Below are 15,310 nucleotides of genomic sequence, written 5' to 3' on the forward strand. Positions count from 1 at the left end.
AGTKATTAGTGCTGTTTCTGCACAGGTTGATTAAAGTCAAAGTGTTTAGGGAGAAAAGGCAGCTGAGAGCTGAGTCATTCTCAGAATATCTCATGCACCATGCTACAGCTGAAGGAGTTGAAAGTTCGCCTCAAAAATGGCGATTGCCTGTAATGTGCTTGGGTTGTGATGGAGCTGTGGTGAATAATGGTTCTCTCCCTCAGTTCATCTAATAAAAGGCATTGCCAACCTCAGAGGGACCCACTTTGGTCTGGTTTATGGTGACATGAGTARTGGGATTCTCTGTTACGATCTTGCTAACTGGAACTGAACTGTGTCTTGCGTCTGCCTGCTGCCTGGCAGACGCAATGCACAACAATTTGTGACCAGTTGAATACAGAAGGATTTTGTGGTCTAAGAAATGTTCCTGCTGAAACACTGCCTGCGTGCAAAGCTTGTGTTTCTAGCTGGTTTTTACAACACTTTAACCATGTGTTAAATTTGCTGGTTCCAGCAAACACCTCTTGGTTATTCTGGCCACTGCTGCAAAGTCTCTGTATATAAATGAATATAAAATTCAGCTATAAAAACTCCTTGCTCTCATTAGATTTAAACTTCTGTGTAGTATGTCCTGGGATTTTTTTCTTAAATTTGTTCTGTCTTTCCCCCCACCTTGCACCAGCAAAAACATCAAGAAATTGAACGAGTGGACAAGTGGCTAAAGATGCTGAAGAAATGGGGCAAATACAGAAACAGTGACAAGGTAAGRAAAAAAAGAAAGAGCATGTGTAAGGAGGGGGATGGGAATGATGCATCCTTCAAATGGGTCAGACTTTCAAACAACTGATAGAGAGAACAGAGATAATGGGAAAATATTGCCCAATTCTACCCTTTAGTCTTTAATATTAAAGAAGTYTTAAATATGTCCTTGAAATTGCTGGGTTACCAGTAGAGGAAAAAGTTCTGTTCTGACTAGAATATTTTTAAAGGCAGTTTCCTAAGTTCTGCCTGCATGTTTGCACTGAAGATTATCTGTGCAAGTGGGTCCTTGTAGATGAAAGTATACAAGATGTGGCTGTGAAGCAGCAGGTACTGTTGGCAGCAGGTACCTTTTCTGGGTTTCCACCATCTGGGAATCGCATGGAAGCTGTGACTAATATTGCCGTGCTGATATTCCTCRTAATTGTCTCAAGGGAAGGCTTCCTGGGGAGAAACTTGTTTGCCTGGACATTTTACCTAGGCTTTGTTTTTTGTTATTAACTGTAGCTTTGAGAGCCTTGTTAGCTGCTTGCTGAGGCTGTTAGATTATATTCCTTCATCTGTGAAAATAAAGCGTGGCAACACTAACCTTATCTGTCAGATTTGGTGTTCAAAATAATTTCTGCACAGAGCACCAGTGCAAAACGGAGTTATTTTTATTAAAAACTGAATGTTTTTAATGAACTTGTGGTACAAGTCCTTTAAAACCAAAACTAAACAAAAAAGCAAACCTAATGATGCTTCTAGACCTTTGTGGCAAGGGCAGAAAGATTATGGCCAGCTTGCACCAGTTACAGCGCTCTGTGAAGGCAAAAGGCACTGCTTGCAGAAGAGGGCTGCAACCCACTGAGCTTCTGCCTGAACCTAGGAGCATCTCATAACCTGTCTCCTGAATTCAGGCACTGCGTTGATGGGCAAAATAGCTTCTGTGCTCCTTTTCACTGCCCTCTTACCAAGTGGCCAAATTACTTTTTTCTCTAATTGTGGTTAATGTGCGATGTCTTCTGCTCGTAGATACTTTACTGCTCGTAAAGTATTTTGTCATCCTGCAGCTATGTAGTTGCTCTAGGAAATGTTGGTTCTCAAAATGTGTCTGGGTACAAAAGCCAGGTGTGTTGACACCGTAAGGGCAGCAACGCTCGCTGCCACTCTGCCTTTCCCCCGCGCTGGAGGCAGAGCCAAAAAGGTGGCCGGAGGGTGCGTGGGCTGCCGTGTGGCAGCTGGCAGCAGCGGTCTGGGAAGGGCCGGCTGCTCRCTGGTACTGAGAGCACGGTAATTGCTCTGGTGTGAACCCGTCGGTTCCCAGATGCATTCTTGCTTCCTACTTGTCTAGACTTGGCGGTGTCAAAGTGTGTGTTTTCAACACCTACAGCACAGAAATCACCACGTAGCTGTTTCCTCTTCAGACCTCTTTGGCAGAAACAGGAAGGGGGAGGGTGCTTGCTTTTATCTATTTTAGCTTTTATTGAAAGTCCGCAGGAGAAAACTGAGCCCTGTTAAAGAGCAAGCTCTGCTGAGAATATCTGAATAGCTRTGAGAGCGCACAGTGAGCATCGTGGGAGCGGAGCTGCTGCCTTGCCTGTGTGCCGTGAATCCACAGTGGCGTCAAGGCTGCCYGACATCACATCAGTAATCTTTTTTTAAAATAAAACTTCAGCTTCAGGGCTCAGAATTTTATAATCCTTCTGTTCACTTGAGAATTTTTCTAATTTAGTTCCACAGTGCTATTCTGTGGGCAAAAACGGAGTGCCTCCCCCCCCCCAGTGTCCTTGATTTCTCTAATTAGAAGTAGTAGTAATTGGTTAGTGGCCCTGTGGATAAAATATCAAATCCCAGAAGAGTTTTAGGGATTTCCTTCAGGTTTTAAAGCATATGTGCTTTGTGTAATGAACAGTTGATGTCGCTCAGGTCTTGTGGCACAGGCACTACTTTTGGGATGTAGGAGCTGGGCTCTTCCAGGTTCTCTCTCCTTCGTTTGCTCCCTCTCACCCCTGATTTTCCCAGGCAACTCTGCAAAATAGGCAAGCTGCTTTTCCACCTAGGAGTTTTGATGGGTGTCATCCTCAGAAAGACAACTTAGTGATGCCAAATCCTTTSGTTTTGTCTTGCATTATGTAGGAAGGTATTTCCCAGCATCTAGCAGGTTCCTTCTGACWTGGATGAGGCCCTTCATGGGCATCCATGAGCTTGCTGGTGGGTTTTGCTGGTCAGTGCTGTGCTTAGTTTTGAGCAGGGAAGATGGTGTGTTGTCTTTTTTGGATGTTTAGCTCAGACCCAAAAGTTTTGGCTGAGGGAAGGACAATACAGAGCAAGAAGTCTAGGAGTTTGTGGTGGTGAAGGAATGTGGGGGAGTGATGTGACTGACTGCTTTGACTCCCTGGTGTAAATGCTGGGATCCCATTTCCAGCTGTTGTTTTCAGAGTTGGCTGTGGGCACCATGCAGCCTTCAGGAGCCAGAGTGGGATAAATCTACCAACTGGCTGCTGCCTCTTGGATGGGGGACTGAGAGGTCTAGACGGGCCGTTTACCAGCAAGCAGTTCTCTGAACAGTGGTCTTGTAATGGAATAAATGACATTATTTATGACAAGCCCTAAAAGGTTCATGACTCRTCAGTACAGAAACGGCATTGTCCCTGTGCTGGAGAACTCGAGTCCTGCTCCAGTGGCAATCAGTGTCAGCYCTCACGGTTAGCTGAGCAGTAGCACTTGGCCAGACACGTTGAGCAGCAAGTGCGTGGGGAAAGAAGTCTGGTGACCCGGAGGAGCATAAAGGAGCTTTGATCGCAGCCCCATTCAGCCTGGACAGCCTGGTGGCTTATGCCAATGGAAGTGTGCACAGGGAGGCCTGTGTCGCTTCTGTTAGCGATCGCGTTGCACGTCGGAGCAGCTGGGCTGTCGCACAGCATGGTRTTAAATGCAAAGCTAAGAAGCTCAACTTTGCTTTCAAAAAAAAAAGTCAKGTTAGGTCCTTCAACTGCAGTGTTATTTGTCCCAGGAGCCACCTTCCACATGCCACCACGATGTCTGCATTGCTGTTTTGAATGAAAGGTGCTGAGCTCCTAGAGCTGTGTAGCCCTAGGCTTTCATGTTTCACAAGCGTTGCACCAAGTTTCCCTGTGTCACGAGGTGAAGGCTGGATACGTTCAGACAGGGAGTTTAGAAACCCTTATGTTGGGAATGTAGGAATGCCTTCAGATAGTTACTTTTTTAGTTAAATATAACAGGCTGTCGTATCTGACTTTATAAAACACAGTTGGTTGTTTTTGTTCCCTCCCTGAGCAGCAGACCATYGTTTGCGTTGCACTTTCTCTTCAGGTTCATTTCTAACACTTCACTGATGTGCCAAAACCCTGAGTCTCGCAAAACACTGGCTGTATATAATTTGAATAAAGACTAGGATGCCTACTTAAATTCTTACTGAAAACAGGAGCCTTCTCTTTGTTCATTTTGCTAGACTAGTTTATTACAGGGGRAAAAGAAAATCTTGCTGTGTCAACTGCTGAGTCCAGGCAGTTTTGCCCCTTTTGAATGGGGTGAAACTGGGTCATGTCTCAGCTGGGGAGGAGCAGGGCAGTGGCAGTTTGAACTCTTCCTTCCTCCCACTTTTCTGTACTTGACCTTGCTGCTCTGTGCTGCCTCGTAGCCACCCCAGGAGCTCTCCCTCCCAAGCCGTCTCATGTCTCTCAGCTACAGACAGTTTTTTTGTTTATTTGKTTTTTTTGCATRGAAATTGCTCRCAGGATCTGAAAAATGGTTTGCACCCAGTCTGGTTGTTGCTGCCTTGGAGGTGACAGACTTTGCCTGTGGCTGCTGGCTGCCCCTGTGYGCCCCTGTGCATTGGTTTTTGCTTAACATTCCCTAACTGAGCAGTGCAATACTTAAAATGTGCATCTGTATGTACTGCTGGTCACTCCCTGTGTTTTGCAGCCATCACAGATTATCTGAAATAAGGCAGGAAAAAACCTTGGAGGATTGCCTCTTAAATTCTCTTGTCCAGGATGGCCTGGCTACACTTAAAATCATTCCTGACATAACCAGTTTCGGTATGAGCAACAAATAAGGTTGTTTTAATTAAAGCAATGCCCTGGGGCTCCTCGTACTCATCACCACGTTAGATCTGTCTCTGTATCTGTTCTAGACATATTTTGCAGCAATATAATTTAATTTTGGTAGAAACAAATGACAAGTAACACCCATACAATTTCTAGCATAAGTGTGATTAGACTTACGTAATGGTGCCTTTTTCCTGGCTGTATGTACCGGCTTGCTTGCTTCCACGAGGGAAAAGATACCAAAGTAAACAAATCCACATAAGGACTGCATGGCTCTAGAGCTGGCACGTGCCAAGCCTGTGGAGAAAGGTTGTGCTAGCAAGGAGGTTGTCTGTCTAAGGGTGCGGCACTGTAAGGACCTGGCAGTGACCTTCACTGCTGTTTTAAACCTGAGTGCGTGACTCTACTTGGGGAGTCTAGGAAGTGCCCTGTTGGGGCTTTGTAAGAATATGCACAGTTAAGACAGTTCAGCTTTTGGGGGAAGAAAAGAGTGTGCTGGGTGCTCTCCAACAGCAGTGTAAGTCATTCATCGTAGCCCTGGAATAAATTGACTCAGAAGAAATATTAGTCTCGGGGGGTTAAGAGCTAGGGGTAGGGTGTGACCTCTGCACTGTTCACAGGCTGCTTTTGCCACTGGTGATGTGGGATCGATCCTTTGGAGAGGGATGTCTTTGACCAAAGATGTCTGGATTTTGGGCAAAGCCTCTTTTTATGTGTCGGGACAGCCTGGTCTCAACTAAAGGTCACTGGTGTGCTGCTTGCCTYGTCCAGCACATGCTGGCAAAGCGGTTTAGGATGAAACTGCATCTCTTATGTGGCCACTGCTTTTGCAGTATTGTGCCACATCCAGTGTTTTTTTCTGTGGGATCTTTCCCCCAGGATGATGGAAGTCATTTGAGGAGTTTGGAGAGGTGGGGACTGAGTCTCAGCACACAAGTACTGGGCTCTCTGCAGCTTATGCCTATGACAAATCCTCCAAACTGCAGTGTGCTCACAAGTGCTTGTGGAGCAGAGAACTTGACTCCTTCCTGTCTGTACAGGCAAGGTCTTRACCCATCTGTCACCTCATGATGACAGGGTAGGGTGACTTCATGTCTCGCTTCACTGCTGTTTGCAGGAAGGCCMTGCTGCAGTGTTTGTGGGGAAGCTCCCAGCTTGTGACTCATGAAACAGAAGACCATGGATCTGATCTAAGAGCTGCTTGTCCAAGAACGCACTGGCGACCACAGAGACATGTTGGCAAAAAATGAAGATTTTCTTGTCCCTTCAACTGCTCTGGGCTCAGRGTCTCATGAGAGTTGTTGCCTTTTTCTTTTTCTTTCCAGCTTTGCATTCTCTGGCAGTAGAGGGAAGTTAGGATGCACTTCTCGGCTTGCCCTCATCACACTGTAGGGTTTCCTTGCCAGGACTTTCCCTGGCTTCCTCTCTAATGACACTGGAGTAAGGAAAATCAGGTAGCATTTTCCTCTCCCATATGTTGCCTGTGGTAACCATAAATGTCTGCCCATGACACAGCAGCTGTAGGGCTTATTTGCCCCTACCCTGCTGCACAAGCCCCTGCTAACCTGCCTGCGCTGGAACCAGCACAGCTGAGGCTTCAGCTGCAAGAATTGAAGGAAATGCACGTAGCATTTGAAAGCCTGGACTTTGCTTTGGACTGTCACATTACCAATCATCTAGCTTTTGGGCACAAAAAGGAAGCCGAGCAAGTTCTCTCAGGGTGGTAATGGGAAGATCTGGAGCACTTGGTTGAGTGCTTTTCAGAGGAAATCTCAAATACAAGCGAGAAGATGAAGCTTCAGTCTGTGTTTGGATAGCCTTCCCCCCTCCCAGCTCTTAAAAATAGTAAAATACATGGTGAAGGGACAAATGGAAATGGGATGATGACCCATCTCAGCTGTGAGCTATATATGTTAAAGCCTAGGATAGAAAGATGATCCTGTGGCCAAACCTAGACCAGTTTCTAAATGCTGTAAGTTTAGTTTTTGGCTCTGACATGCATGGCCTTTCTGTGCAGCATCTTAGGCCGTTGCTTCAACTTCTGGCCTCTCAGTTTCTGTCTGTGAAATGGGGTGCTATTTGCTCTTCCTCCCCTCCTTTGACTTTGCCATCAGTCTGCTGGGGGCAGGGAGCAGGAGAGATTTAGGAGCTCTATCCTGAGATTTAAGTGTTCAACTGTTTTTAGAGACAAAATATCATGACTGAGTTTTATTCATCTTTCACACAAAGCAGGTAACTGCTCAGAGTTGAAGTACTCACCTGCTGCCTTCCTGCAGTCTTTTCATCCCACCATAATTGCTGCTTTTAATGATAACTTCCCTGTTTTCCTTCAGGTTTCACACTGAAGGAAAATTGCTCATTTTTACTCTCGACTCATACAGCTCAGAGGTTTTATCRCTTTCACTCCTGGAGGCGGTAGGAGGAGGAAAGCCCTGAGATAAATAACAGAGAGGCTTTTTAGTTCGGTTCAGTCTCGGCATGTTTTGTAACTCTTTGCACTCCCAGATGGAGAAGATCATCAGAGAAGCTTACTATATGCTAGTGAGAATTGTATTCTTTAAAGTACAACAATAACAGCTCAAGAATTCAAAACAAAATGATTTTCTTCCCACAGATTTGAGCATCTTGTTCTACCTTGGTAACTGTCAGTCAGTCTCTTATAATGCTTTGGAAATAAATGCATCATGAAGTAATTTTAACTGAATTGAGACATCCTTCAGTTTCTCGATCTCTCCTCAGCCTTTGTTTTGCTACATCCCAGATGCCTGCTGAAGGCAGGCTTTCCTTGGCTCCGTATCAGTATGACTTGKGCAAAATCTGGTTGTGCTGTATCCCTTCTCCTGACACATGACACTACTTCTTTGYTGATTTAAGTTGACTTTTCTTGGGTAATTCAGCCCAAAAGGGGAACAGGAATCTCTACTCATCTTCTGAAAGTGGTTGGTCCAGAAGCTGGGTGCCTGCATTTGCAGTGGCTGGGATGAAGGTTTTTCCAGCTGCCCACAAGAAACACCTCTCTCATGAGCCTTGCCCAAGACAATGAGTGGAAGCAGCGCAATTTGATGTATGAGGACAGACTATGTATCAAGCGATGTCTTGTTTAAGATAAGGGACACTATCACAGAGGCTGCTGACCCTGCCCAACTACATATTCACCTTGATGTCGTGTATGGTTCTTGTTGAGTATTCACAGGAGAAAAGCGTGGTCTTGCAAAGGGTGGTTTGAGAGGGTAGTTCTCCACGTATTGGCTTCTCAAAACTACTGAGACTGAATGCAGTGGTGAGCCATCCAGTGGTCATGAGTATGGGCAGCAGCTGACTCCAGGGCAGAGCAAAGCATTTTGCAAGTGCTTAGACTGGATTTTAAAACATTAATCACTTGTTGTACTTGTAGGGCATCTGTATCAGAAGAAATACTGAAATATTTACTGTAACTGAATGGACAAATTTTCTAACATCACATCTAGTTTACACAGCCCTCACTTCTACTACTACTATATGGTGGTCTTTGCATTTATTATATATTATATGTRTAATTATTTATTTTGACCAAGATAACATTGTTGTTTCTTTGCAGTCTACTAGCCTGTCTGCTTGAACCCTACCTTCTATCTTGTCTTCCACTAGCTTTGGGRGCAAGAGCTGTCTTTGCTGTGTACAGCCCCTACTGGCTCAATGAGCCTAGTGCTGCGGACAGTAATGAAACCAGGAATGGGAAGAGCATAAGTTCATAGTATGGGAGACTCTCAGCTCAGTTGTRCTAACTACATCTTGCAGAGTCACCCTGAAGAGCACAGTGCAATGTGTGAACTACGTCGCAGCATGAAATGCAGTGCCTCATTTACATTCCTTTTAGCTTTGCATACAGATGAGAGTTTAAAATTCAAGCCAGGAATGAGAATACTGAYTATGAGATGTATGCCAGGAAGGGAAGGTGAAAGTAGCAAACGCTCTGCTCCGTGTAGGAGATGTGAATGAGATGCTGCAGGACCGCATCAAATCTGCCAGTGTGTAGAAAACCTTTTGCTAATGCTGTGCACCTTAGTGCTTCCCCTTGAATTGCAGCCCTTATCTTGCCTTAGATGTGTGAAGCAGAACCCGCTACAGAAAGAGAGGGGGACTTTTAAGGAGGTTGGCTGTACTTCTAACAGATGCCATGAGTAGCTGCAGTTGATTCCTGGTGTGGTGTGCACCTGYGCTGTTCTGCGTGGCCGGGCGCAGACCTCCTTACCCTGGTGCAGAGCAAGAGGCTGTTGCCAGGAGCCAGCACCCTTACGCCCTGCTGCTGCTCTGCGTGTGAGCAGGTGCCTAGTCCCAAGGGAACCTCTGTGTGGTGCTCTGCTCTGTAACAGAAATCCCCCAGCTGGTGCAACTAGAGTTTGGGCAGTAAGCAGCAAATCTGTGCCCTTGCTCTGGGGACCTTGGGAGCCTTGAGGAATGCTACAGTTGGGTTTTATAGTGCAGCTGCAAGCATTTCAAGGGTGGGATGAACGAATGAGTGGAAAATATTCAGAAATAAGACCYTTTTTTTTTTTTTTGAAGTTCTTTCTTTGAATGGGAGAAGTCAGGGGTGAAACAAAAGCCGCTTTTTTTTATTTCCCATCGAAATTTAATGGTCTCTTTGGGGGGGGGGGGGCTTATGACAAGGAAAAAAAGGATGCATCTGCAAAATGCATAAAGTGAACACATGGAGGTAGGAGGGGAGACGTTTGCACGTTTTTTCCCTCATCCCCCCCTTTGCTTAGGGAGCACTACAGAGGCTGTTACTTCATTCAGGGGAAGAGCTCTTGGCGTAGCCCACATTGCCCCTTGCCACTTACCAAGCCAYGTGAGTCTCTCTTCAGGAGCTGCTGTGGACATATTCTGATGACCCTCATGAGAAGAGCTTTCCTTTCCAAGAAGAAATATGTTTTTCTCCCAGTCCCTGAGCATCCTTGTAGGAATGGCTATGCTGGATCAGACAAGGGTTGTGAAGCTGAGAAGCCTGTGTCYGACCCTAGGAGACGGAGAGGAGACCAGAGCAGGCTAGTGTACAAGGAGCATTGCTACTGTAAAGCATGCCAGATGCTTTCCCAGCGTAAAGGTTCATGTACAGCTTAAAACGCACCCCTCTGGGAGACTGGGTTGTGCTGACGCTGTGAGTCTTTCTCCTTACAGATGTATCGGCGAGTGTACAAGGGGATCCCTCTCCAGGTGCGAGGCCAGGTCTGGTCACTCCTACTGGACGTCGAGAAGATGAAGAAAGAGAATGAAGGGAAGTACGAGGTATGAGGGCTKTTCAACCGAGGAGAGCAGCCCCTGGCTGGGTGGGTGGGATTTTGCCTCACGGAGGTGCGTCAGACCCGAGACGGACACCGAMGTTTCTATTGTTGCATCCGAGCTTTCAGAAGGGGAAGTTGCTGGTAGGCAGGAACGAAATGGGATTTCCTATGGGGGAGCTTTTGGAGGAGGAGAACATCCTTGCCTCCACACCCTCTCCCACTAAGTAGCAGTGCGCTGAGACTTGTATGTTTGCTGCTGGCAGGGCTGAATGCCTGCCGTGAACTGCTGTGACCTTGGAGAAYGAAAGGCTTTCAAATTAGTGAAGACTGAAAGTGAAAAGGAGATAGTCTTTATCCATGCATATACTAGGCTGGGGTTTGGTGGCCACCTGCTTTCCCCAATCCACTAATTCCATTTATTCTACTGAAAGTTGCTAGCAAAGATGTCTTAGGTGTTGCTGCACCTTCAGAAAGAGAAAGAAAAAGTTTAGCTGTAGAAGTACTGGCTGCTATTTTCAGAGCTGCCTAGGTGATTTTGAGTACCAGAGGTAAGGTACCTTAAAGCAGGTGGGTACTAAGCATTTCACTAAAAGCAAGTACCTTAAAGCTCTACTTGTGGCTTAAAACTTCCYTTGTGATGTTTTGAAATGTGCAGAAAAATCAAAAGATTTAAACGAGCAAAACCAGGGACTTTAGCCAAGAAATCCAGTTAAAGGCTGAATGGAGAGTGGGTTTCTGAAAACTCATGGAGGGATTTCTGATTATGGAGCATCCTGATTTACAACTTAGGTGTATAGTTGGAAGTTGACTGTGCTGGCAATGTTGAAAGSTTGGCTTGAAATGGCTGGCATTTATTTTTTTCCTTTTGTCTTYAAGTAAGTTCTTAATCTTTTTACAGGAATGTTGTCTTAAAAGTCTTATTCAATGTGTGTGTTTTTCTCTGCGGATAGAAGCAAAGTCTGACTTCCATTGCTTCTTATTAGAGCATTTTACACTGCAAGTGTTTTTGAGGATTCCTTGGTGTGAAATAAAAAAAWTAATGCAATATGCATTTAACAAGAGTTCAGAGGATGGGAGTTGTTGTATTTTATCATAACTGAGGCAATTGCTTCAACTGCTTTGCCTGTTTTACACTATTTTTTCATATGCAGCTTGTGTATCCATCTGGTTGAGAGCTTAACTTCTTTTCCTGACTTCTTTAATGGATAGCTTGCATTCGTGTAGCCTTTGTCACGGACCAAGAACACAATTTGTTACAAGGTCTGTGCAAACACGCAACAAACCAGAAAGCTGTTCGGCAAAGCCCGCAATCCGCGCGTAAGGCGGGCATGAGAGCAAGTGGGCGCAGGTTCTCCGTGGACCCGGCACGCGTCCCTTCGCCTGGCGCAGCTGTGTGGCGCCTGCGTCTTTCCTGCTTCTCCGCCAGCTGCGTTTCAGACAGCTGGTTGGTAGCGTTTCTGGAGACGATGGAGCGCTGCTGGCGAAGGGGGACTGAGAGGGATGCGTGCCGCTTGCTCYGCCAGCCCCAGAGAAGCGGGGTGCCTGGAGCGTGCTGGGCAGTGTGTCCCCTCTTGCTGCCTGCTCTTTGCCTCCAGCCAGCGGGTGTGTGATGCCAGCATATGGGGCAGGGGACAATCTGCAAGAGAAAAGGCTTTTGCGGGGTGCAGGGCAATCCTGAGCTTTTGGKTGCGAGTACCACGCAGCGGGCTGCCACAGCAGAGCCTAGTAGTTGCCTGGCATTTCTGAAATCTTGCCCTATTAAGCAAGATAACACTAACGCTTCTTAAAGTTAGTCAAGCRTAGATGTTAGTGGAGAAATGCTGCTGATAGTCGTGTGAGAGGATTTGGGGGACTCTGGGGTGAAATCGTGCTAATGAGCAGGGCTTACGAAGCTTTCCCAGTGGGCAGGTTTTGGTCCCGCTCCCTCCTGAGAGGCTGTGCTGGGCAGGCAGGGAAGCAGTCTGGATAACAGAAAGTCACAGGCAGTTTATCTGAGCTCCGGAGAGATCTGCAATAAACAGGAGCTTCAGGCTTGATGGGCTTTGGACTCAGATCCCTGAAAGCTCTGCTTAATCCTTCTCCTCTTTGGTGCCACCTGCTGCCAGCAATTAGCTCTCCCTTTCAGTTGCTCCAGAGACAGGTCAGAGCCCTGTCTTGGAAGAGAGATTTTCTTTTCAGGATGGAAGGAGAGGGCTGTTTCAGCCCCTTGTCCTGCCGGAGCCAGCCCCAAAGCTGGCCTGTCTTCCCCTGGGGCAGAAACCAGAGTACAAGCTGGAAAAAAAAAMCGAAAAACTTCTGTGTGGGCCTTCAGCGATCCTCTGCCTGGAGATTGCGCCCTGTCTGCCAGTGTGAGCACCCACCTGCTATGAGCCGTGGGCTCTGGTGCGTGCTGCTGCCCAGGAGGGTCCCCGGGGCTGAGTGTGTCCCTTCAGGCCGCCGAAACAGCCGCTCGTTCTCTCTGCTCGCAGTTCCCGCTGCARAGACGCTTCGAGCGTGCTAGCCCCCTCTGCGCTTGCTCTGGCCACAGGGCTGCCGCGTCTGCATCTCCTCTGGAGCGGTTCAGTTAGGTCTGCTCCGGCTGTTTCCCTTTTTTATTTTTGCCCACGTTTTCCTCTGGGGGTGGCAGCTCGGTTGTCCCTGCTGTTGCAGCACCTTGGAGGCTGGCCGCATTGCGCTGCGTTCCTGTGGTCAGGGGACTTTCCAGCTCGGTTTCGCTGCGGGTGTGATGCTGCGGGAGCTATGCCCTTTGCTTTGCTGACAGCTGTTTTCCTTCCTGGGGTTTCTTTTTTGAGCCAAAACTGAAAGAGTTTGAGGAGAGTCAAAACAGAAGGTAGAAGAGCCGTTTGCTGTGGGGCAGGATGGAGGCTTCTTGGCTTTTATCTGCTGCTTTGTGAGAGGTCTCTCRCGTGGGACCTCCAGCTTTCCAGCCTCTCTTCTGCGATCTGAGCTGGCAGCACTAATGAGCTCAGCAGAGCAGCTGCAGGAGCCCCCGGGTTACTTAAATATGGAAAAAAGAAAAGCAATGCTGGGCTTGTTGTTTACAGGCTGCAGAATTAATAAAGCCTCCTGGGTGCAGAGAGGCCGCAAGCTGCTGCACAAGGTACCTGCTCCGCAGATGCAGTGATGTTTTTTATTTTGTCTGCCTTTGGCTGCATCCTCACCATGCAGCAACTCGTGGTGCAGCTGGGTTTGGCATGCCTGGTTCTGTACCCAAAAAGCTCTGCTCGCAAAGCGCACGTCGTTCCCTAACCCATGGATGGCCCTGAGAAGCCATGCGGTGGCCTGTGGGCCCCACTGGCTTTCCCAGGTAGATGCAGCGCACAGGGTGCGTTTTCAAGCCAGGCTCATTGAGAAAGGCTGAAGAAGTCAGAGCATACCACAGTACTGTTGGTTTTTTATAGGCTTTGGGCAAGATTTCTGTTATGCCCTGGTGGGGGGGGGGTCTCTAGCAGGGAAATTTGAACTGAAATGACCTGGTGTGTATGAATAGCGGTGTTGTGTCAGGTAGACTGCCTCCTTTATAAAAGACAAGTCATGGGATGCAGAACGCACAGGATTTAAAGCAGGGAAATGATACTGTTTATCAGATCTCYATTCCGCTACTGTCTTTTTTTAGCCTTTCCTGCTAAAATAAGCTCTGCACTGTCGCTCCTCCACAGTTGTCTTCAAAGTCTGACTCAGTACTCCTGAAGAATGCTGCTCCTGCCCCCGAGTGTGGAGTGTGCAGGAGCAACCTGCCACGCTGCTCAGCTTCAGTGTTGCTGGAGTTGTGCTGCAGGCCAGGTGGGGCTGGAAAACACAYCCAGGTGTTACTGATGTCTGATGTTCCCCAGAGCAGACGTGGCCACTTTGGGATGTAAACAGCAACCTGGAGACACCTCATATCAGACTGACAATGGCTGCTCTAGAACGAATCTCATTAATGCAGTTAAGCCTGGGGATTTTAAAGGGGGCAATTACATGATTGCCAGTGATATGTGAAAGCTGCGAGTAAGACRAGATGTTGAGCTATGGCATCATGGTCCTTGCTTGCATGCGCAGGGCTACACCAAAAGTTACAGAGGGGGCTGCAGTAGGATTCGTCTAGGGAGCTTGTTCAGGGTTTGGGACTCTGAGCAGTGGGAGCGTAGTTGAGTGAGGTGGGGTTGGCTCTGGCAATAGATTTCTTTTCAATGTAGTGGACTTCTTAATCTGCATGACACTGCCTTGAATGATTAGCCAGCATGGGGGGAGTATGGGGATGTTTTRGAGTTTAGTTTCTATTCTGTATTCTTAATCAGTTCCTTAAAATTTGCACCAGTCCTAGTGAATGGCCCAGAATCATTTTTCCAGGAATCAGGGGAAACTTTCTAAACCTAAGACGATTCTCYGCTCCAGGGGAAGAAGCAGTGAGAGTGCCAGACCTCGTCCAAGCGTACACCTGCACATTAAGATGAGTGAATGCTGGTTTGGTGGTGGTGTGTTTTTATTTCAGCACACTCRTTACTGACTTTGGTGATAAGTGCTACAGTCTTCATTTTGGAGATACCTTGGTGACAAGGCAGACTGTAAAAGAGCACATCATGCAGGCCCTGCATGCATGGCATTTATTCAGTGGACCTGAGGATATATTTGTCCCGGACCCACTGTGTAGATGTATGCGCTACCAAGATGTTTGCGGTCTGTCCTTGTAGAAAGGTGAGCTGGGGGTTAGCTTTGGTCACCGTTCCCTGTGAGGTACCTGGGCTGTCCGGTGAAGCGGCATCCACGTCAGTGCTCTGAGCTTGCTGGCAGAGGCTGTGTTTTGCCAGTGGCTGCTGGGCTGTCTGGCTCGTGTTTCCTTGCTTTTACTTGTTCTGCAGCTCTGGAAATACCAAGCCTGGTTAAAACCTCAGCCTCTCCCATTTCAGTTGGCCTCAGACAAACGGAGCAGAACGGCCGAGGGGGAGGCAGGTCATCTCCAGGCTGCGGTCCGCTCTCTGCAAAGCGGCAGCATCTGAATTTCTGTGATAGCTCTGCAAAAGTCACATGCAGCAGCTACAGGCAGGCTGAAAAGGGCCTTGTGTAAGAAGGGGTGTCTTCTCCTGAGTGGGCTGTATGGCCAGAGACAGAGCCTTGGAGAATGTCTGACCTTTCCCTTTTGTCTACCCCTCTTTCCTATCCAGAAAATGAAGGAACAAGCAAAGAGCTTTTCGTCGGAAATCAAGCAGATAGATTTGGATGTTAATCGCACCTTTCGAAACCATATCATGTTTCGGGATCGCTATGGAGTGAAGTGAG

General features: G+C 47.4%; 1 protein-coding gene across 10 annotated transcripts in view; it reads left to right on the plus strand.

Annotated features, from left to right (window-relative positions):
- Positions 1 to 15,310, plus strand: part of LOC146599549 (uncharacterized) — a 94,887-nt gene that overhangs the window by 62,746 nt on the left and 16,831 nt on the right. For 9 of the 10 annotated variants that reach the window (XM_085298464.1, XM_085298460.1, XM_085298459.1 and 6 more), the window contains 3 exons: positions 662 to 742; positions 9,948 to 10,055; positions 15,196 to 15,305. In XM_085298464.1, the coding sequence (XP_085154590.1) occupies positions 662 to 742; positions 9,948 to 10,055; positions 15,196 to 15,305 (299 nt within the window). Of the gene's footprint in view, positions 1 to 661; positions 743 to 9,947; positions 10,056 to 14,268; positions 14,729 to 14,940; positions 15,095 to 15,195; positions 15,306 to 15,310 lie in introns of those variants that run through there. The other variant, XM_085298469.1, reaches the window with a different exon arrangement.

The sequence above is a fragment of the Rhea americana genome, unplaced genomic scaffold, assembly GCF_003343005.1.
Source record: "Rhea americana isolate MKP2758 unplaced genomic scaffold, rheAme1 scaffold_139, whole genome shotgun sequence".
Taxonomy (NCBI): domain Eukaryota; kingdom Metazoa; phylum Chordata; class Aves; order Rheiformes; family Rheidae; genus Rhea; species Rhea americana.